General features: G+C 33.7%; 1 protein-coding gene across 1 annotated transcript; it reads left to right on the top strand.

Moving 5' to 3' along the window:
• Positions 1-18,697: 18,697 nt before the first annotated feature.
• On the top strand, positions 18,698-19,938 carry LOC139848433 (uncharacterized). Its single transcript, XM_071838167.1, has 2 exons — positions 18,698-19,827; positions 19,926-19,938. The coding sequence occupies exons 1-2, from the start codon at positions 18,698-18,700 to the stop codon at positions 19,936-19,938; spliced, it is 1,143 nt and encodes a 380-aa protein (XP_071694268.1).
• Positions 19,939-22,741: the final 2,803 nt, after the last annotated feature.

Here is a 22,741-nt window from a genome sequence, read left to right as displayed (position 1 = left end):
GGAAACTTCTAATTATCACCTGAGAATAAACATGTTTAAAACGTCAACATAAAGTTGGTGAGATATAGGTTTAGTGCCGGCAGCAATATATATATAGACCACAAGATTTCGTATATAAACAGTTTAATAAAAATATTCTAAGTGGTTGAGCACTTGGTAACCATACTTAACAATTAATCACGTCGCATATTCCCTTTAATATGAAATCTTACTACACTGTACCAAGTGTAGTCACGAAACGAAGTACTGTGCAACCGTTGAATACTGGTCGTCCAGTCCGGTTGGGGTTGTCAAGCCCGATAGATCTATCAACAGGATTCGCGTTTACAATACCGCTGTAAATATTAGTTACCAAGCTACAGGGAAGTATGCCAGTGGTACAACTCAACGTAGAATATATTTTTCAGTTACTTGTGTCCATAACGTAAAACATAAAATACATGTATTCTCATCCCGAAATATTTAGAGTTTAAAAGTGGGACTATATACTCACTTTCGTCTTGAAGATATATATAATTTGACTTGGTCTCCGGTTGATATCACGAACCTATCCATATATAATATATCAATACCTTTTCTTTTTAAACAAACGTCACATATATATACTTGTTATACTTTTAATACTTTTAATAATTCCTTAGTCCGTAGTTAGCAGTTCGTTGTTAGTAATTCAATTTTAATGGTTCATTTTTAGATGTTTAATATACCCGCAATGAAATAAATAAAACCCCCAACGAAATAAATAAAACCCCATCGTATATGTATTGGTCGAGATTAATCTTGACCCATGGTACCGGTGTTGTCAAATGACGTGTTGCGTACATAAAGTACCGGTGTTGTCAAATGACATGTTGCGTACAATCATGGGATCTTATGATTAATCTTCTCGTATTGTTTACGGGTGATCCTGAACCATATAAAATTAAATTATGAGTACATATATATAAAATATCATGTTATTTTAAAAAGATGTGATTTATTTAATTTTCTCCAATTATTTTCGTAGCAAAACTAGTCTTAGATATCCGATCTCGTTTTGGTCATAGTTTCTTCGTTACAACTCCGTTTTCGTTGATTCAACTTGCCACTTCCTTGGATCGAGTCCCTCTTTAAGACTATGAACTGTAAATACCTTAGTTTGTATTCGAAATCACAGGTCATAGGTCAAACTTTAGTGAAACTTATGAAGTTAATCATTTTCCATCATGTAAACAACCTTAAATGATTATTTTTCTAAAAATACTTATACTTTGAGTTAAATCATGAAATTTTTATGTGTTATCATATTTATAGTAAAAATCATTTTTCCAGAAAATAAACCTCCAATTCAAAGTTTAAGATGGTTTTTAATTATCCAACCCAAAACAGCCCCCGGTTGCACTCCGATGTCGTAAATTCAGTTTTTAAGGTGTTCTTTGAAAAACCAAGTTATACCTTGTTAAATTAGCATATATTTAAGATATATTACAGGTCTTGAAGTATTTTAAAAGTTAAGTTAGAAGGATCTATTTAGTTTGCAAACAAGTTTGAAAACTTTCAAACTATGTTCTTGTTGTTAAACTTTTATACCACAAAATAAGATAGCTATATATATATGAATCGAATAAGGTTATGAACATAGATTCTACCTCAAGTTCCTTGGACAAGGTTTCTGTAAAAGAGGAGTAAGAACCTAGAACCAAAAGGGTGATGGAAGTGGATGAAAGATTGGAAGTAAGTTGGTGTTCTTGGAAGGATTTCTTGAAGTGTTTTTGTAAGGTTTTCTTATGAGGTTTAAGTGTTGTTTTTGAAGCTAAATGATGGGGAAAATGCTTGGAGATGATCAAGTATGAAGTTAAGAGTATTTTGAGAGAGAAATGGAAGTGTAAGTATGAGAAAATGGGGTGAAGAAATGGTGTGCATGCATAAAAACGTTTTTAGGTTATAAAGGAAAAAAAAAGATACCTAACTTTGTTTTCTTGCTAAATAATTCATGCTACTTGACAAATGGTTGGTTCCACATGTTTCTTAATCATTTAAGGCTGCTAAGGAGCAGATTTTTATTGGTATATACCAATAGTAAATACATCTAGAAGCTGCGTATGATACGGGTACATATACCCTAGGTATACGTATAGAAATCTTTGAGAAAACGGAACGAGGATTCAAATATAGCTATCTTTTGTAAATATACTTATATTGTTTTATGTATGTAAGCCCTTTAAAAATGATTAAATACATTACTTATACGATATATGTATAAACATTATAAATCATCAGTATTTATGTCAAATAACGTTACGTAGGTTATTGTTTTGAAAACTTAAGTTAGTAGTTTCAAAATATACTTATGACTTTTTGTTATTAATACAAAATGAGATATTAAAACATCCTTAGATCATGTTAAATATGTATGTATAATTATCATATATTGTATAGTTCGTGATATCATCGGTCAAACTAGACGGTCAAACGTTGTGTAAAACTCTTTTCAAAAACATAAGTCTCAACAATTTGGATTGCTTATCATGTTGGTAAGGTTTAATTTATGTAAATATTAATCTCATAAGTATAGAACGATCGGAAAAGTGCGGGTCGTTACAGTTTGGACTTTGATTTTGCTTGATTTCATTATCGTATGCTCAAGTTATGCTAGATCGAAGTTTCGTTAGGGGTTCACATGACATACAAATTTTCTGAGTTATGTACTTTGTGATTTAACTATTGAAATATGTACCATTGTATTATTTGTGAAAAATCAAGCATGTTAGACTTAAGATTTGCATTAAAAGCTTTTGTAATGCTTTCGGTATGTCAAAACGAAGATTCGTGTTTTATAGTGTGCTGAATCTGTTTTCAAAGTTAAACAAAATGACCTAGAGTGAACTAGAAATTGATTGAGGTTTTGATCTTCTGGAATATGTTATTTTATATGTTCCTTGATGTACTTCATTTGTATTCTAACTTCCGAAAATGTGATTTGCCATGATTTAAAAGCTTGACCAAATGATATGTCTGTTTGTTGACTAAAACTGAAGGGTCTGTAAAGATTGGTAAATCTGTATATATTAGCTAAATGAATGTCTTTTATTATTTTATCACTAAAACTTTGGAATGTCTGGAGTAAGCTCCAATTGGCCGTTCATTAAAAACTATTTTTGAAATTAAATGAGAATTTTTCTAAAACTGGCGCGCGGGCAGAAACGGATTTGGTAAACCGTAACTAGACCCTTTATGAAACCCGACTTATTGACATCGTATAAGTCCATGTCTGGACTTTTTGGAATCTATTTTGAGTCTAGTTGTGATCTGAAGTTTTCCATGTTTTCATCAATTTTGTGCTAAGAGTTATACTCGTGTTTTTCTAGGATGCGCGTATTTTAAGGACATGCTATAAACTGCGAATGTACAAATTATTGAACTATGAACTGTAACATGTTGTTTGACTTAGGTTTGACATGTTGACTATGATTGCATGACCTACTGAGATGTTTGACTTTAGTTGACTACTTTGACCAAGTTGACTTTTGGTTTGACTTTGGTTGACTTGCTTGGACTAGTTGACTTTTACTTGCATATTGAGTCAGTCTGAGCACTAGGACTACGCGTACACTATGAGTTGACATAGTGTGACCTATATGTATACTTAAGATGACCTATTTGACTAGGTTGTGTTTATCGGTCGTGATTGTTCGACTACTGTATGGTTTTACTAAGAGATTTCAGTGTTTTTGCTAAGGTGAGTCTACAGTCCCTACTACATTTTTACAGGCATGAGATAACATGCTTTTTCAAATGTTTTACATATTAGGCACAAGTAACTTAAATGAATATACATATGAGTTCAGATCAAAAATTCCTTAACTTGATTATATTAATTACTTTATGTAAGCTCGACTTATAGGGACGGTACCGTTAGGTTTGACAAACCTCGCCTCAACCTACGAGGTGCTTATTCTGTTGTAACTTGTACACTTGATCGGTGTATGCTTAGAAAGGGTAAAGGGAAGACGTGAAGCGCTTTAGCTATCCGCGGGTTAAAGTTTTATAATCAAGTGCTCATGCTAATGTATAATTTTACGATGTTTTTCAGAAATCTTGTGGCCTAACTTACGAAATGCTTTACAAAACATGTAGATTCACTCAGCATTTTTCGTTGACCTTTTTGCATGTTTTTATTTCAGGTCCATAGAGGTATTGCCTCCGCGTTGCTATAGTTGTCATGCTTGTTTGCTGCCAGTACTGGATGTTGTCCAGCATGTTTCCGTTATGTCCTATTTCAAGAACATATATTCGCATTGAAAACTGTCGTTTCAAATATTGTTTTGAGTTCAATTAAGTTAGTCGTTTATGTCAACTGCTTTTCAGATATAATTCTTTTAATAAATGACTTCGATTTGATATTTAATGCGAATACTTTTTCGGAAACGTCACATATAGAGGGCGTGACCGTTAAACTGTGGGACCGGAGTTAATACACCGTTAGAGGATTCTGACGGGATATTACATGACTGAAGACAGGGTCCTATAAATCCCAGTTATTTTTTTGTACGTGTTTGATTAAGAAATAAGAACGGGACTGGTTATGGCTTATGGGACGGATTTTGTATTCCAAATAAGACTGCCTTTAACGATTGATTTTGCTCTTATCTTACTTCTAACTACTTTTGTGTTCTTTTTAATAATTTCATTCTCTGTCCATCTTCTTTATATTATAACCATTCTATTGAATAAAAAAATTGTTAGTAACTTGATAGTGTTATAATTCAGTAGGCTTATAACTACCTTTAGTGGTTTGATTCTTGATGTTATAATTCAGTAGGCTTATAACTACCTTTAGTGATTTGATTCTTGATTAAGAATGCTAATAATGAAGTGTAAGAACAAAGATGATAATGGAGAGAAAGAAAGAAACACTTTATAAGTGTGAGAAAATGGTGCAAGTTTAATGCTTGCATTCATGGCTATTTATAGCAAAAATATCACAAGTTTAGGTAATACAATAATATTACTTTTGTGTATCAATAATTGACTATCCATTTATATATATATATATATTTATATATTATAACACTCCCCCTTGGATAGCAATTTTATTTGTTGAAGATCAACTGTAAGTTACTGCCTCGTTAAAAACCATGCTAAAGAAAACCCAGTGGGAAAAAAACTTTAGCTAAGGGAAAAAGAGTGCAGCATGGAGTTGACTCCCCCTCAAGTAGACATCGCTTCAGTTGTTACATCTTTTGAACATGTCTCATGACAATGTTATGAACGTGTGTTCTGAAAATAGCAGTTGGAAGTGCTTTCGTGAAAAGATCAGCAGAGTTTTTGCTGGATTGAACATATCTCATTTCAATCTCGTTGTCCTTAATGAGATTTTGAGTGTATGAGAATAATCTAGGAGGTATGTGTTTGGTTCGGTCACTTTTGATATACTCTTCTTTCATCTGTGCTATGCAAGCTGCATTATCTTCATAGATAATTGTTGGACTTTTATCGCGTTCTAGTCCACAAGAATCAGTAATAATTTGTGTCATTGATCTCAACCAAAAACATTCCCGAGTAGCTTCATGTAATGCAATTACTTCGGCATGATTTGATGATGTAGCAACAAGTGTTTGTTTTTGAGAACGCCATGATATTGCAGTACCTCCATTTAGAAATACATATCCAGTTTGAGATTTAGCTTTATGTGGATCAGATAAATAACCTGCATCAGCATAACCAACCAAATCTTGTTTTGATTCGTTAGAATAAAATAATCCTAAATCAGTAGTTCCTCGAAGGTATCGAAATATGTGTTTGATCCCATTCCAGTGTCTTTTGGTAGAAGCAGAGCTGAACCTTGCCAACAAATTAACTGCAAAAGAAATGTCAGGTCTTGTACAATTTGTAAGATACATAAGAGCTCCAATTGCACTAAGATATGGTACTTCTGGTCCAAGAATATCTTCATGATCTTCACATGGACGAAATGGATCAGTTTCAACATTGAGTGATCTAACAACCATAGGAGTACTTAATGGTTTTGCCTTGTCCATATTGAAATGTTTCAGAATCTTTTCAGTATATGTTGTTTGATGTACAAGTAAACCATTAGGCATATGCTCAATTTGTAAACCAAGGCAATACTTGGTTTTTCCGAGATCTTTCATTTCAAATTCTTTCTTTAGAAGTTGAATGGCTTCATGGATCTCTTTATTTGTACCTATGATGTTTAGATCATCAACATAAACAGCTATGATCACATATCTGGATGTTGTTTTCTTAATGAAAACACAAGGACAAGTAAGGTTATTTGTATACCCTTTGCTTATCAAGTAATCACTTAATCGGTTATACCACATACGTCCTGATTGTTTTAACCCATATAAAGATCTTTATAATTTAATCGAATACATTTCTTTGGGTTTTGCATTTGATGCTTCTGGTACCTTAAATCCTTCAGGTATCTTCATATATATATCACTATCAAGTGATCCATATAGATAAGCAGTCACAACATCCATGAGATGCATTTCTAAATTTTTAGAAACTGCCAGGCTGATTAAGTACCTAAAAGTAATTGCATCCATAACAGGGGAATAAGTTTCTTCATAATCAATTCCCGGTCTTTGAGAAAAACCTTGAGCTACAAGTCTAGCTTTATACCTTGTAACTTCATTTTTCTCATTTCTTTTTCGGACAAAAATCCATCTGTATCCTACAGGTTTCACATCTTTAGGAGTGAGAATGATGGATCCGAAAACTTTTCTTTTATTGAGTGATTCTAATTCAGCTCGTATTGCTTCTTTCCATTGAGCCCAATCATGTCTATTTTGACATTCAACCATAGATGTTGGTTCTGGATCATCATCATTATTCATGATGTCATATGCAACATTAAATGAAAATTTCTCATCAAGATTTTTCATTTCATTTCGGTTCCATAATATTTTTGAATGTGCATAATTGATTGCAATTTCTGTATTGACATCATCAATCTCCTCTGCAGTAGGAGTACTGATTTGTGGTTCTTCTTGAACACTTTCTTTTACCTTATTATCAGCTGATTTTCTTTTTCGAGGATTTTTATCTTTGGAACCAACTGGTCTCCCACGTTTCAGACGTGGCATAGATTCTTGAGTGACTACATTATCAGTTTTCCGATTTGGAATCTCAACTCGAGCTGGAGTATTAACTGCTGGTATATATGATTTAGTCACCCTTTTTGTATCTGTGAATGCATCAGGCAATTGATTTGCAAGTTCTTGTATATGCATTATCTTTTGAACTTCTATCTCGCATTCTTTTGTGCGAGGATCAAGATACTTTAATTGAGGTTCACACCATGAAACATCATTTTCTTTATTTTTTATTTCTCCCCCTAATCTAGAAAACAATGTTTCATTAAAATGACAATCAGCAAAACGTGCTGTAAAAACATCACCTGTTATAGGTTCAATATACCTTATGATTGAAGATGTTTCATATCCAACATATATTCCCAACCTCCTTTAAGGACCCATTTTTGTACGTTGTGGTGGCGCAATTGGAACATATACTGCACAACCAAATGTTCTAAGGTGGGAAATATTTGGCTCTTGACCAAAAGCAAGTTGTAGGGGTGAATATTTATGACTTGCACTTGGTCTGATGCGAATCAATGCAGCAGCATGTAAAATTGCATGACCCCATATAGATACAGGGAGTTTTGTTCTCATTATCAATGGTCTAGCGATTAACTGTAAACGTTTAATCAGTGACTCGGCTAAACCATTTTGTGTATGCACATGAGCAACAGAATGTTCAACAACAATTCCTATAGACATGCAATAGTCATTAAATGCTTGAGATGTAAACTCACCAGCATTATCAAGTCTCACCTTTTTAATGATGTAATCAGGAAAATGTGCTCTCAATTTAATAATTTCGGCAAGAAATTTTGCAAATGCCACATTACGGCTTGATAACAGACAAACATGAGACCATCTACTAGATGCGTCTATTAGGACCATGAAATATCTAAATGGTCCACATGGTGGATGAATTGGTCCACAAATATCACCTTGAATTCTTTCAAGAAATATTGGTGATTCTTTCTCAACCTTAAGTGGTGAGGGTCTAGTTATTAATTTTCCAAGAGAGCAAGATATACATGGAACCATTGTATCATGAAGGATTTTTCTATCCTTCAGTGGATGTCCATGTGTACATTCAATAATTCTTTTCATCATTGTTGATCCTGGATGGCCCAATCTGTTATGCCATAAATTAAATACACCAGGATCAATATACTTTTCTTTAATCACCATATGTGCTTCTGGTACATTTATATGTGTATAATGTAATCCAGAATTAAGTCTTGGCAGTTTTTCAATCACGTGATTCTTGTTAGTGATACTTAAATATTTCTCATTTTCTGCCGTTACTGACTGATAATCATATCCATTAAGGTATATGTCAGAAAAACTCAATAAATTTCTGCTTAACTTAGGAGAGAATAAGGCATTATTAATTAAAAATGTTGTACCATTTGGTAATATGAATTTTATCTTTCCTATCCCTTCTATCAAGTTAGCAGCACCTGATATTGTATGTATAGTTCCTTCCGTTGGTTTCAAATCAATGAAATATTTTTCAGATTTAAGTATAGTGTGTGTAGTACCACTATCTGCTATACAGAGATCTCCACTACTTGATTGATGTTGTGTTCCAGCAGAATTCATATTAAACTTCATATATAAGAAACAAACAGTAAGTATATAAATGTTACACAAAATGTTTATTGCACACAAATAGATAAAACTGAAACATTTGACATACATAGAATTGAAACATCAAACATAGAACTGGAACATTTGATAAAACATATAGAACTGAAACATTTGAGAAAACATGATGACAAAGGTTAAATCGTTTTATTTATAAAAGAAACATATTAATTTAATTCAAGAAATCTTCATATAAATCAGATGGTTGCTCAGTGACTGTTGGATCAATATTATCCACAAAATTTACTTCATTTTCTTTACCTTTCAGCGAATCCTGATACATCTTAACAAGATGTTTAGATGTTCGGCAAGTATTAGCCCAGTGGCCCATTCTACCACATCTGTAACAAGATTCTTCAGAATTTTTAGAAGAATTTTCTTCAACATCTTGTTTAGTGGGCTTGTTTGTGGTTGATATTTATATTTTCGTGGATTATTATTTCTTTGACCACCACGGCCACGTCCACGCCCATTCCCATTACCATAAGGATGGTTTCTACCATAGTTATGGCTTTTGGCATGATGATGGCGATGGTTATTATAACCACGACCTTGCCCGCGTCCTTGTCCCTGTTTATAATTATTTGCAGTATTTGCTTCAGGGATTGCAAGTGTACCAGTAGGACGGGATTGCTGATTTTTCATTAATAGCTCATCATTTTGCTCTTCAACCAAGAGATATGAATTAAGTTCAGGATATGTGTTGAACTTTAGCATTCTCAAATTTCTTTGCACTGTGATGTTGGCAGCATTCATTGTGGAGAAAGTTTTATCCAACATGTCTGCATCACTTATTTCATGTCCACAGAATTTAAGTTGTGAGACTGTATTATACAGAGCTGAGCTGTATTCATTTACTTTCTTAAAGTCTTGGAACCTTAATGTTCTCCATTGATCCATAGCAGCTGGAAGTAAAATTTCTCTTTGATTATTGAATCTGCTTTTGAGACCTTCCCATAAAACATGGGGATCTTCTACAGTCACATAATTATTTTGTAAGCATTCATCAATATGTTGATGAATAAAGCAACATGCCGTTGCTTGTTCTTTTTCAGAACAAGTGTTGTTTTCATTTATGGTTTCAAGAATGCCCATTGATTTAAGATGTATTTTTACTTTTATAACCCATGGCATGTAGTTGTTTCCCGTTGATTCTAAAGGAGTAAATTTAAAATTTTCCAGATTCGACATTTTCTATTATCAAAAATTAAAACGAACAACATGATAAATTAGAGTCAATTTATATTCATAAGTATATAAACATTAAACATAAATTTAATATAACATAAATGAAAAGTAGGCGACAGTGTCGACCATATGTAAGCAATCATAAATAAATGTTATATAACATAAATGATAATTAGGTGACAGTGTCGACCATATAAATGTTAGATAATAGAAATATAAATGTTAGTAACATAAATGATAATTAGGCGACAGTGTCGACCATATATTATTCAGGTGGTATAACCGACCATATATCATTTAGGTGGCAGAGCCAACCATAATTAGTATTAAGATTATCGTGCTGATAACGTGTTATAATTCAGTAGGCTTATAACTACCTTTAGTGGTTTGATTCTTGATGTTATAATTCAGTAGGCTCATAACTACCTTTAGTGGTTTGATTCTTGATTAAGAATGCTAATAATGAAGTGTAAGAACAAAGATGATAATGGAGAGAAAGAAAGAAACATTTTGTAAGTGTGAGAAAATGGTGCAAGTTTAATGTTTGCATTCATGGCTATTTAAAGCAAAAATATCACAAGTTTAGGTAATACAATAATATTACTTTTGTGTATCAATAATTGACTATCCATTTATATATATATTTATATATTATAACAGATAGTGCTATATGTCAGATAAATTGATGGGGGTTTTCAATCAGTTTATTGGAGAGAGCGTATTATAATAACTCAAATATATCACAATCTCTTGATTTTTTAACACTTAAAAAACGTGTAGATAGGCAAGACATCTGGACCTTGTGTTGCTATGCAACCCACTATCTATACCTGATAGTATCGTGCCTGGTTATACTGTTATACCATGTCCCCGAACCATATTGAGTGTCAGGATCAAGCTAGCACCCTTCGAACTCAAAGTGGAACGAGCCGAAGTCCCTCTGTTGGTTTAATTGGTTTGTGAGAAATATTAAATATATAAATTTAGTACTCATCTTATTGACATGTTTAAAATCCATGGAAATTGAACGATAAATATTAAATATATAAATTTAGTACTCATCTTATTGACATGTTTAAAATCCATGGAAATTGAACTTCGGGCAGGTTTAAAACCCATAGAAATTTGATTCTACCATTTTCATGGCGTCTCACACTTTTTTTCTATTTTCTGTATAAAAAAATTACATACTTATTGGTCGGAGGTCGCATCCATAGAACATTGAGAGGGATGACTTTCTCTACTCTTAGAGTGTTTTACTCTGGGAGAAGAAATGAATTTTCTTTATTCTTGGATAGAAGAATGATTGTCTACATTTTACCTCTATCATACCCTACTTATGTGAGATTGAGTTTTGTTGTTGTTGTGTTTGTAAATTTAGTACTCATCTTATACGGTGTATATAATATTTAAAAAGGTACACGGGTGCATATATTTTGGGTGTATTTATGCACGTGATATGTTGGTTCAAATGGTCAAAACTAGTTGTGGAGCCCTCGCTTCGCGCCGGGGGCTCCGTTTTAAATGCGAGTTAAAAAAAATCTTGATCTATTTTGTAAAAAAAAAAAAATTTCGACATCTAACATTAAAGGGTTGTTCCTTTTGTGAAAGTTGCTTCTTTTAGCGTTCGTCTTTTTTTTTAAAGTTAGTTGATCTATTTTGTAAAAAAGAATGTTTTTCGACATCTTTTGGTAGTATTGATGGTTGTTCATTTTATGAAAGTTGTCTCTTTTCTCGTTGAGGAAGAAAAGATAGAAGAAAAAAAAAAGTTAGTTGATTTTTTTGTAAAAAAGAATATTTTTCGACATCTTTTGGTAACATTGAAAGTTCGGTTCTTTTACGAAAGTTGCTTCTTTTATCATTGGGGACAAAAAAAAAGGCGAAATGACCAAAATACCTCTAGTTACTGTTGATGAATAGTGAAACAGTGTTTTGTCTATTAGTATATATACAAATAAGGGCCAAAATTATGTAGTTGATTTTAGGCATAATATTTTTTAGGAGTTATTGAGTTGTTGATGAGTTTATTTTTCTTTTAGAACAAGTTACTTGTATTTACTCTATAAATAAATCATGTATCTTATTAATAATAGTTTGGCATAAATTTTTTCTATTCTTTCTCTTTTGTGTCATTGTTTATTATTTTTGTGTCGTCATTTTGCTAATTCATATTAAGTTGAGGGTCTGTGTTTCAACACCCTCAACACATTTTGAGCTTCCAGGGGCTCGAACCTGCGCTTTGTATCTCAAAGAACTTTACTTCCACTAGATCTCAATGACTTTCGGGCATGGCACGGTTGAGCTATATAAGACTTGTTTTAACGCGGCGTCATAAGGGCTCGCGTCAACTGAGTTGGCCAAGTTTGACGCTCCTGACGCCTATATCGCGGCGTCAAAAATTGACGCGCAGGGGCGTCAGTTTAGAATCTGACGGAAGGGTGAGGAAGGGTCAGGGACGCGTGACAGCTTCTGAATCGTTTTATAATTTCAACGGATATATCCGTTTAAATTATTTTTATTTTTTCAAAATTTAATTTATTTAAACTTTTTAATCTATATAACACCACTAGGGATGACAATGGATCGGATATAGATCGGGTGAGGCCGTATCCATATCCATATCCATTTAGTTTTTGTTTATCCATATCCATATCTATATCCGTTTAATTTCAGTTCCTCCATCCATATTCATATCTAATGGATTAAGCGGGTTAATGGATATCCATTGGATATTCAATAAAATTTTATAATATTTACTAATATGTGATTAGAATAAAACGTAATATAACAAAAATTTATATAATATGGTATAATTAAAATATATCCATAAGAAAGTGTAATATTTGTCGAAGATATAACACAATGTGTTAAACTTACTATTAAACATAGACTATGACATATTAAATATATAATTTTTATGTATATTTGATTATATATACGTGTTTTAATGTAATATTTCGTGGTTAATTCATTATATAATTTCAAAAAAAAATATATGTAATTGTAAATGCATTTATAATAGTAAATGTGTTTGCATATGTCTATAATTTATATATTTATAAATGTATTTCGGGTGATATGGATATATCCATGGATGAAAGTTTTTCATCCATATCCATATCCGTATCCATTTAGGTTCGTCCATATCCGTATCCATATCCATTTACATCATCCATATCCATTATATATCGGGTGGATCAGATAGATATTCATTGGATCGGGTGGCCACTGCCATCCCTAAACACCACGTACACACATATATCTTCACAACCATCTTCCTCATCCATCTACTTTTTTTTAGATCTTCAAATATTCATCTATCTTAAATCTTACATTTTTACTCATGGGTTCAAAGTAACGTGGTTCTAATTCCGATTCAATTTTTGCGTTGTTAACTTATTCAACAAATAGAAGGGGATGAGTCCGAAGTCGATTCCATACCGCGTATTCGACGAGTTTGAGCTTACATTCCTAGAGATCGTGAAGAGGCTGCATCCCGATTGTAAAGAGATTATTTTACGCATAGCTGCGCGCATTATGTTAGTAAACCGGATGCGAAAAGTAATTGATTGTTGTGTCATATTACATAACATGATTCTTGAAGATAATGCATTTGCTCTATCCAAGTGGGAAGAACGTTTCATTACCGAGGACATGGAGAATCGTATGGAACGTGTTCCAAATAGAGGATGAGATCGAGATATCATCGCAAGAGAAATAATGGATAGTGACGTGCACAACCAACTAACCGAGAACCTAGTCGAGCATATCTGGAACCTTTCAACAACATTTCGGACTGCGAATTAGTTTATTTGATGTTTTATTATTTCTAGGTAGTGTGAAATCTTATATAATCTTTATGTAATGTTGAAATTTAATAAAAAAATTAATTTATGTTATTTTTAATATTTAATATGTACTTTTATTTATGTTTTTTTTTTTTGAATTAAATATGTATTTTATTTTATATAATGCATTAATTTTTAATTATTTAATTATTTAATATTAAAAAACATAAAAAGAAAATGAAAACTAGTGAACCCTACAAAATTTAACACCAACATTTGACATTTTGGGTTATTGAGGGTCAAATATTTGACACTGCCATGCGAGTTTTTAACACCGACATTTGACATTTTGGGTTATTAAGGGTTAAATATTTGACACTGTCATGTCACTCACATATTACACTTTTGAGCAAAAAGTGCAAATATGAATGTGATGTTACAGACAGAGTTAAGAATAGTCTAAATTCAGTGGTCTTAGTTTTTCAACACTATAAATATTTTATTATTGTTTTTTGAAAAGAAAATATACAATTAAGTATTAATGTGGACATGGCTGTTGATTGTTACATGAAATATATTTTAACAACAAAAACAGCTCCTTATTCGTTAATGATTTGTTACGATGGGACCGGTTTATCATTAAACCGTCCAAATGTTGTCATAGTTTCTTACTATTGGTTCTCATTTTTTTAAGCACACGTCATTACCATTGAACTCACACGTGGACGATCCAAGTTAAGCCACAGCACTAGTATGATGATCATATACTTATAAAATATATATAAACCCTTTCTTTAGTAAAAGATTATTAATATTAATAAATTATTAGTTATTTTTATTATTCCCCACTTTAGAAACATGAATAATAATTGAAGCTTCGTGGCATATTTTATTCGTCAATTTTTTTTATAAAATGAAGCTAATGTTTTTTGGTTAACGAGGGAACCCGCCCCGCAACACCCACATTGGAGCCATACGGACCGGTAAACACTCGGGTACCCAAGCCCCCAGACTTACCCGGATCCTAGATGAAGCATCCTCATGTGAGCTCCCTTTTTGAACGAAATGGCTTCGCCAAGATTCGAACCCGGGTGGCTCCCCTCACAGGAAGTCCTAGTGGCCATCCAAGCTATGCCTTGATGGTTAAATGAAGCTAATGTTAAATACTTGTGTAATAGTACTCGGTATCAATTATTAATCTTATATACTAAACCTAAAAAGTATGTCTTTTTTTGTTTATAAATACATGTACATTCTAATTTTAATACTATCAAAGAATCAAATATTCAGGCTTTTAGATTTGAAAATTGATTTTGGTAGTTTTGATAGTATTACTTTCATATTTTATCACACGTGTGTATTATTATGCTTTTTCTTAAAAAAATATGTATTATTATGTTTATTTATTTATAAATATAAATTTACTTCATTCTTTTCAAAACAACTGCCAAGCATTTTTTTTTTTTTTTAAAACTCACTTTTACTCTATAAATGTTTTAATTATTCTACTAACGCTGAAGTTGTTCTTTTGTACCTTGAGTTTTTGTAGAAAAAGGTATATACAAATTAAAATGTGAATATGAGTTTATATTTTGAGGCGATGAAATATAAAAACTTTCACACAAGTATTTCCTAAAATCCTAAAATTAGAAAGGGACAGAAAATCATGCTTTTACTACATGATATGCCATAACCATACCATGCTGCATCCATTGACATGTATTCATGATACAGCACATGTGTGGACCCACACGGGATTGTTTTACCAAGTGCAGCGATAGATCCCATGAGATATAAAACTCTCATAATAATAAGCCACGTGTACTTGAACAGATCTCAGCCATTGAATACATACAATGAACGTCTATATCTTAAGCTTCTTTCTTATTGGATAAAAGCGACATTCGTGTCGCCTTTTCAAGTGGAAGTTGCGTTTATAAAAATTATAAAGACGTGATTACAATTTGTATCCGTAAGCTATGAACTATTGTCATAAATGACACTTGTTAACAACAATGTAAATTAGCTATTTAGCCTTTGTAAGGTGGTATAGACTTTTTAAGTTATTAATAACAGCGTAATTTCATTTTGGTGGTGTCACTTTACATATTCGTTGCTAAAGAACCAATATGGTTTAGTCAATCGGGTCATTTAACAAGCATATAGATATAGATACGTTTTATTTTCCTATTATGTGATGAATATACAATGATTTGCAGTGGATAGTTTGAAATTTTTAGATAATCAAACTTTTGGAAATTAAATAATTAGCATTTGAGTACAAAATACCAAATATGGATAGTTTTAATTCTCAAAACAATGTTATTTGTTATAATAATGGCCAAATGTTTTGTGGCCGTATATATCCTTGAAACACTATGTTGAAATAATAATATCAAAATATTAGTAACGATAACGACAATCGTAAAACTGATACGGAGTAGTAACAATAATGGTAATAGTTAATTTTCTTTTACCGAAAAACATAAATTAAATTCGGAAAAAAAAAACATTTAAGATCATTTTGTTAATAGGAGAAGAGAGAAAAATGAGAGAGAAAGTGAGGAGAGAGAATGTGAGGGGTGAGGAAAATGAGAGGTACGACGGAGCACGTTCGACGCGAAACCGATACAACGGGCAACTTCAAGATCATTTAACTAGGTTATTTGGAATCCACTTGACCTCGTTCATGTTCTTTAACTTTCCGGAAAACTACACGGTGGAGGATTTATGGAAGACCTTCAAACCCTTCGGTGATATTAGGGATATCTATCTGGTAAGAAAGAGATTGAAAAATGGAAGTCGATTCGCTTTTGCAAGATTTGGAAACATTCGCTGCGTTGATCAGCTTCTTCTCGCACTTGAAAAGATTAAATTCAATGGGGTTACTCCGATAAAAATATTTAGGGCTAAAGAAAGAGCAGAAAGAATGGATGAACATGTCAATCTCAAACCTCAAAGAAACAACTTTAGGTTTAATCGCAGATCGGAAGAAGAAGAGGTTAACGGTAAATTTAATAATGCCTTTACAGATGATAGACGATTCAGTGACGTTGCTAGAAACCAGTTTGATGATCTTAGGGAAAAACTTAACAAACAAAAGCTGGAATCAGAAGATTTACGTGAAAAACTAAAGGCTCAAAAGGAAAAAGCATCAGGATCTAACACACAAGCATCTTACAAAAGTGAAAGTGTGTCCTACAAGGATGAAAGAACTATTAAAGTTCAAAACACCACATGCAACTTAACTGGAAAATCAATTATCTGTGAACTCAAAGAAGTTGAGTTGTTTATCAAATTCGAAGATCTTTGCAAGGCCGAAGGAATAACAGACTTTCATATTAAATATATTGGAGGGATGGAAATTCTTTTGGTCCTAGATTCTTTGGAAACAGCAAAGAAAATCTTAAATGATGAAAATCATGCTTTACGCAAGTGGTGTAATGACTTAAGGATTATGGATCATGTTTATAAATCACCGGGGAAATTAGTCTGGGTCGATATTTTTGGAGTACCAGTTACATGCTGGAACGAAGTTACCTTTAAACAAATTGCCGGAAGTTGGGGTAAGATATTAGCCATGGAAAATTGTACCATTGATGAAGGTAATCAAAATCTTTGTTCCGGAAGTGTGCTTATTCATGTAAGGAAAAACATAAGGCATATAGATGGTTGGGTGAAGTTGTCAGATGGAAACAACATCTATTATGCAAGTGTCAAAGAAGATACGTCCAGATTAGTGCAGTTCGTATTCGAACCAACTAGTAATACAGTCTCACAACAATCAAACAAGTCAGATTCAGATGAAGAATTTATAGATGACACATTCGATGTTTCAGAAGATGAAGCTGATTTTTTCAATCTAGAATATGAAGAAGACTTCATTAAAGACGATGAAAAAGTGAATAAAGAAAAATATTGTCCAGGTTCAGGTGAAAAATCCGGTGAAAATAGTTATTCAAATCACCGGAAAACACAAGCCGATCAAGATGATGAAGAGTCGGGGTGTTGGTATATGGGGAACAACTTTCAAGGCATGGATGATGATGTCGGAATCGAGAAGACAAATACCGTTTTTCAGGATATGGTAAATGGCACGCCTGATATTATTAATAATAAAACCACGCGTGATATTGATGATAATTATGAAGAAGGTTCAAAAAGTGAAGATAATGATGATAATTATGAAGAAGGGTCAAAAAGTGCAAACTTTGGACCACACATGGTATGTGATACAAACGACAATGCAACAACTCACCTACCAAATATTGGGCTTGGGCCGAATTACCTTAATGGTGTTACAAGAAAAAGATGCACAGGCCATAAAGAGCATACAGACACAATAATAAACGAAGGGACATCTGGGAAAAAGAAACCTCAAATGGAAACACAAACTGGGCCAGTTATTCAACAAAACAAATATGGGCCAGTAGAAGTAGAAGATGTTACTCCAACCAAGGTTACTTCGTTAAAAACAGTTAAAAAGCCCAATTTCAAAAACCAATCGGCAGAACCTCCTGTACGCAAACCCAAAATCAATCAGACTCATAACCATAAGAAAGATAAGAAAGATAACACCAAATCAAAACCAAAACCTTCAGATAAAAACAAAAATGACTGCTGCTGGTCCTCTATACGTAAGTGGAAGTCATCTTCTAGAATGATGAACCTTAAGAATGTTGCAAGAAACAAGATCTCAGAAAAGGAAACATTGCGGTCGAAGTGCAGTTCATGTGCAAATGACATCAAAGTTCAGAATACACCGAGTAAAAGGGTCAATTCAAGGAAGTCTATTTCCAGTTTGAGAACGAAATCCAATTCGAGTATGAGAAGTGACGCAGCAAATGGGAATTCAACTTCTAATGTCTCAATCAATTATGATCACGTTTATGAGTATGGGTGTCAATTAGGGTTAAAGTGGCAAAAGAAGCCACAAAAACCCTAATCCTGACTGGTACTGTTTTCCTTCGCCTCTTTATTTAATTATTAATGAAGTTACTTTCATATAATATTAGGGGTTTTGGGGTCGGGAAAGATAGCAAATTTGGCGAAACAAAACGTATTATTTGTTCAGTAAGGCCTACTTTTTTGGCAATTCAAGAGACTAAACTTCATACAGTAAACATTCAGTGGGTTCAATCATTATGGGGGTCGGGTGACTGTGAATTTATTCAACAAGAAATGATAGGGAAATCGGGAGGGCAACTCCTTATTTGGGATAAGTTAGACTTCGAGGCAATTGACATTATTGCAATGGATAGGGTCATTGGGATTCGTGGTAAATGGAAAGCTACTGGTATGATCATGAATATTGTTAATATTTATGGACCACACGATGATACAAAAAAACAAAGGTTATGGGATTCGTTAGCTTATTTAATAGGATGTCGTGATGAAGCTTGGGTTTGTTGTGGGGATTTTAATGAGGTTAGGGATCAATCCGAATGGCTCAATTGTGTTTTTGTTGAGAGTAGGGCAAGACGTTTCAATGATTTCATCGCTTCAAGTAACCTCATAGATATTCCGCTGGGTGGTAGGTTGTTTACTAGGGTTAGTGACGATGGCATAAAGTATAGCAAAATTGATCGTTTCTTAGTAAACGAAATTTTTTTGGATCTATGGGATAACCTGTCTGCTATTATAATGGATAGAACCAAATCCGACCATTGTCCGATTCTATTAAAAGATGATGATAAAAACTTCGGTCCGAAACCTTTCAAAGTCTTTGATGCGTGGTTGGACGATGTTGAATGCGAAAAGATCGTTACAGAATGTTGGTTGGAACCTGTCAACAATGGGCCAAGGATGGACTGTCGATTCATGAATAAACTCAAACGGGTCAAAGGTATTTTAAAAGATTGGAGTCATGACAAATTTGGTAATATTGATAAGGAAATTGAGACTTACAAGGGTATTGCATCTAATCTTGAGACGAAAGCTGAACATTCTCCTCTAAATAATAGCGATCTTGAGACTTGGAAAAAAGCGAGGAAAACATGGATGGAAAAGGATAGAATCAAAACAAGCATGATAAAACAAAAGGCTAGAGTTCGGTGGGCTTTAGAGGGCGACGAGAATACCAAATTCTTCCATGCACTTATTCGAAACAAATACAACAAGTGCAACATTCGGGGGCTAACTATTAACGGTATTTGGAAAGATGATCCAGAAAGTATTAAAAAAGAAGCTTTCGTTCATTTTAAAAAACTATTTGAAGAACCCGACAATGAAAGGCCTTCGATGGAGGATCTCCTTTATCCCTCCATTTCAATAGCTGACTCTTCTGCCTTAGAAAATCCTTTCCTTGAGGAAGAAATTCTAGAAGCGGTTAATGATTGTGGAAGCACAAAAGCACCAGGACCCGATGGGTTCAATATGCGTTTCTTCAAAAAATTCTGGAAGGTTATCAAACAAGATTTAATAGATGCAATCTCGTGGTTTTGGGAAAAAGGAGAAATATCGAGAGGGTGTAATGCATCTTTTGTATCTTTAATCCCAAAAAAGACCGACCCAATTGGATTAGGTGACTATCGTCCGATAAGCTTGATAGGTAGCTACTACAAAATCGTGGCCAAAATTCTCTCAAACCGTTTAAGAAAAGTTCTCCCTTCTATTGTAGGATCCGAGCAAAGCGCATTCTTAAAAGATATTTTCATTCTCGATGGAGTTTTAATTGCAAACGAGACCCTCGACCATATTAAATACTCACGTAAAAAAGGGGTCATTTTCAAGGTAGATTTTGAAAAGGCTTTTGATAGTCTCAATTGGAATTTTCTTTTTGAAGTTATGCATAGCATGGGATTTGGAAAAAAGTGGATTAATTGGATTTCATGTTGTCTTAAATCGGCGTCGATATCCATTCTGATTAATGGATCTCCCACTAGCGAATTTTCTCTAGAAAGAGGGGTGCGTCAGGGCGATCCACTATCGCCTTTTCTTTTCATTATCGCAGCGGAAGGATTAAACATTCTTTCAAAGGCGGCGGTTGATAAAGGTTTATTTAAAGGTGTAGAGGTCGGGAAAGATAGAGTTCTCATATCCCATCTCCAATATGCAGACGACACAATCTTTTTTGGAGATTGGGGAAGGGCAAACGTTCTTAACCTAAGAAATCTTCTCAAATGTTTTGAATTATCTTCGGGATTGAAAGTCAACTTTCAAAAAAGTTTTCTTTTCGGTGTTGGGGTTGACAATTCGGAAATAAATATAATGGCCAAGATAATGGGTTGCAAAGTTGGAACTCTCCCATTCATTTACTTAGGCTTACCCATTGGTGCAAAAATGACAAAATCAAAAGAATGGATGCCGGTAATCGATAAATTCAAGTCAAGGCTTTCAAACTGGAAAATGCGATCGTTGTCTTTTGGAGGAAGATTAACCTTAATTAAATCGGTTCTAAATAGTCTTCCGTTGTATTACTTTTCGCTATTTCGTGCTCCGTCAAGTGTGTTGAAATTTCTCGAGAGTGTGAGAAAAAATTTCTTTTGGGCGGGTTCGGGTTCGGGTTCAAAAATATCATGGGTTAAATGGGAAAATACTATAAATTCTTTCGGGAAGGGGGGTTTAAATATCGGATCCTTGAAAAGTAAAAATTTCGCCCTATTGGGAAAATGGTGGTGGAGGTTTAAAACCGAAACAAACTCCCTTTGGGTGAAAATTATTAAAAGTATTTATGGTTCATGTGGTGGCTTGATGGTGGAGAGTGATCACACTCACTCTTTACCCTCAAGTGTTTGGCGAAACATAATTGTAACAGGTACTTCCATTGACGAATTGCAAGTTCCTTTCAAATACTCTTTCATCAAGACGATTAGAGATGGCGGCTCAACTTTATTTTGGAAAGAGCACTGGATTGGGAGCGATAAGTTATGTATTCTTTTTCCAAGAATCTTTCAGCTTGAGTCAAATAAAGAGGCTACAATCAAAGATAGGTTACAGGTCTGTTCGGATGCGTCGGATTTTTCATGGAATTGGACTCGATCACCAACAGGAAGAACTTCGGACGAATTGGCGAATCTTATCAGTTTGCTGGCCACTGTTAATCGAAGATGCAACTCAGGTGACAAATGGAGATGGAACTTATCATCTAATGGGGTGTTCACGGTAAAAAAACTGTCAACTCTCATAGATGAAAAGGTTCTTGGTCCATTTTCGAGGCAACATGGTACGTTAAGAAACAATCTTGTTCCTAAAAAGATTGAAATTTTCATTTGGAGATTAATGCTTAAAAGGATAGCTGTTAAAATGGAATTAGACAAGAGAGGAGTCGATTTGCATAGTGTGAGGTGTCCCATTTGCGATGACGATTTGGAGTCGGTGGATCACATTGCACTTTCATGTACTCGGGTTCAAGATATATGGCTTAGAATTTTCAAATGGTGGGGTTCAAATGTGTTCGTGTGTTCAAACATTTCGGATTTGGTGAGTAACAAAGGCCCTTCGTCGATGACAAGTGCGGGTGAATCAATTTGGCAAGCTCTAAAGTGGATAAGTTTATATCTCATTTGGAAGAATCGCAACATGATGGTGTTTCAAGGTAAAAATTGGAATGCACCGATGATTTTAAATGAGATACAAACTAAGTCGTTCGAATGGATTTCTTGGAGATCACAAAGGAAAAAGATCGAATGGCTTTCGTGGCTTTCGAATTCGGATGTTTATTTCAATATTTTGTAACCATGTCAGCTTGTTAGTAGTGTTTTAATTTTCGTTGGGGATAGGCTAGGTTGCCCTCTTTGCAACCACTATGTTTTTTGTTAGCCTTCGTGTTTGATAGTTGCTCCATTTTGTGGAACTGCTTCTCCTATTTGTATTTCGTGTGGTGGTAATAATATTTGCTTTTCAAAAAAAAAAAAAAAAAACATTTAATAGAGGTACAAATTGATACATGCTCTAATTTGTCTGTTTGACAAGATCAATTGATTTGTTTGTTTGAAAAAAATAACTAAACACAAGTCAAACCGGTATTGCACTAATGTTAGAACAAACTCCCAAACAACATTTGACATTGACACAAAACAATCAAACTCGCGT

The sequence above is a fragment of the Rutidosis leptorrhynchoides genome, chromosome 5 (assembly GCF_046630445.1).
Source record: "Rutidosis leptorrhynchoides isolate AG116_Rl617_1_P2 chromosome 5, CSIRO_AGI_Rlap_v1, whole genome shotgun sequence".
Lineage (NCBI taxonomy): Eukaryota > Viridiplantae > Streptophyta > Magnoliopsida > Asterales > Asteraceae > Rutidosis > Rutidosis leptorrhynchoides.
The sequence above is the reverse complement of the archived record's forward strand: the minus strand, read 5'-3'. Positions and strand labels throughout refer to the sequence as shown.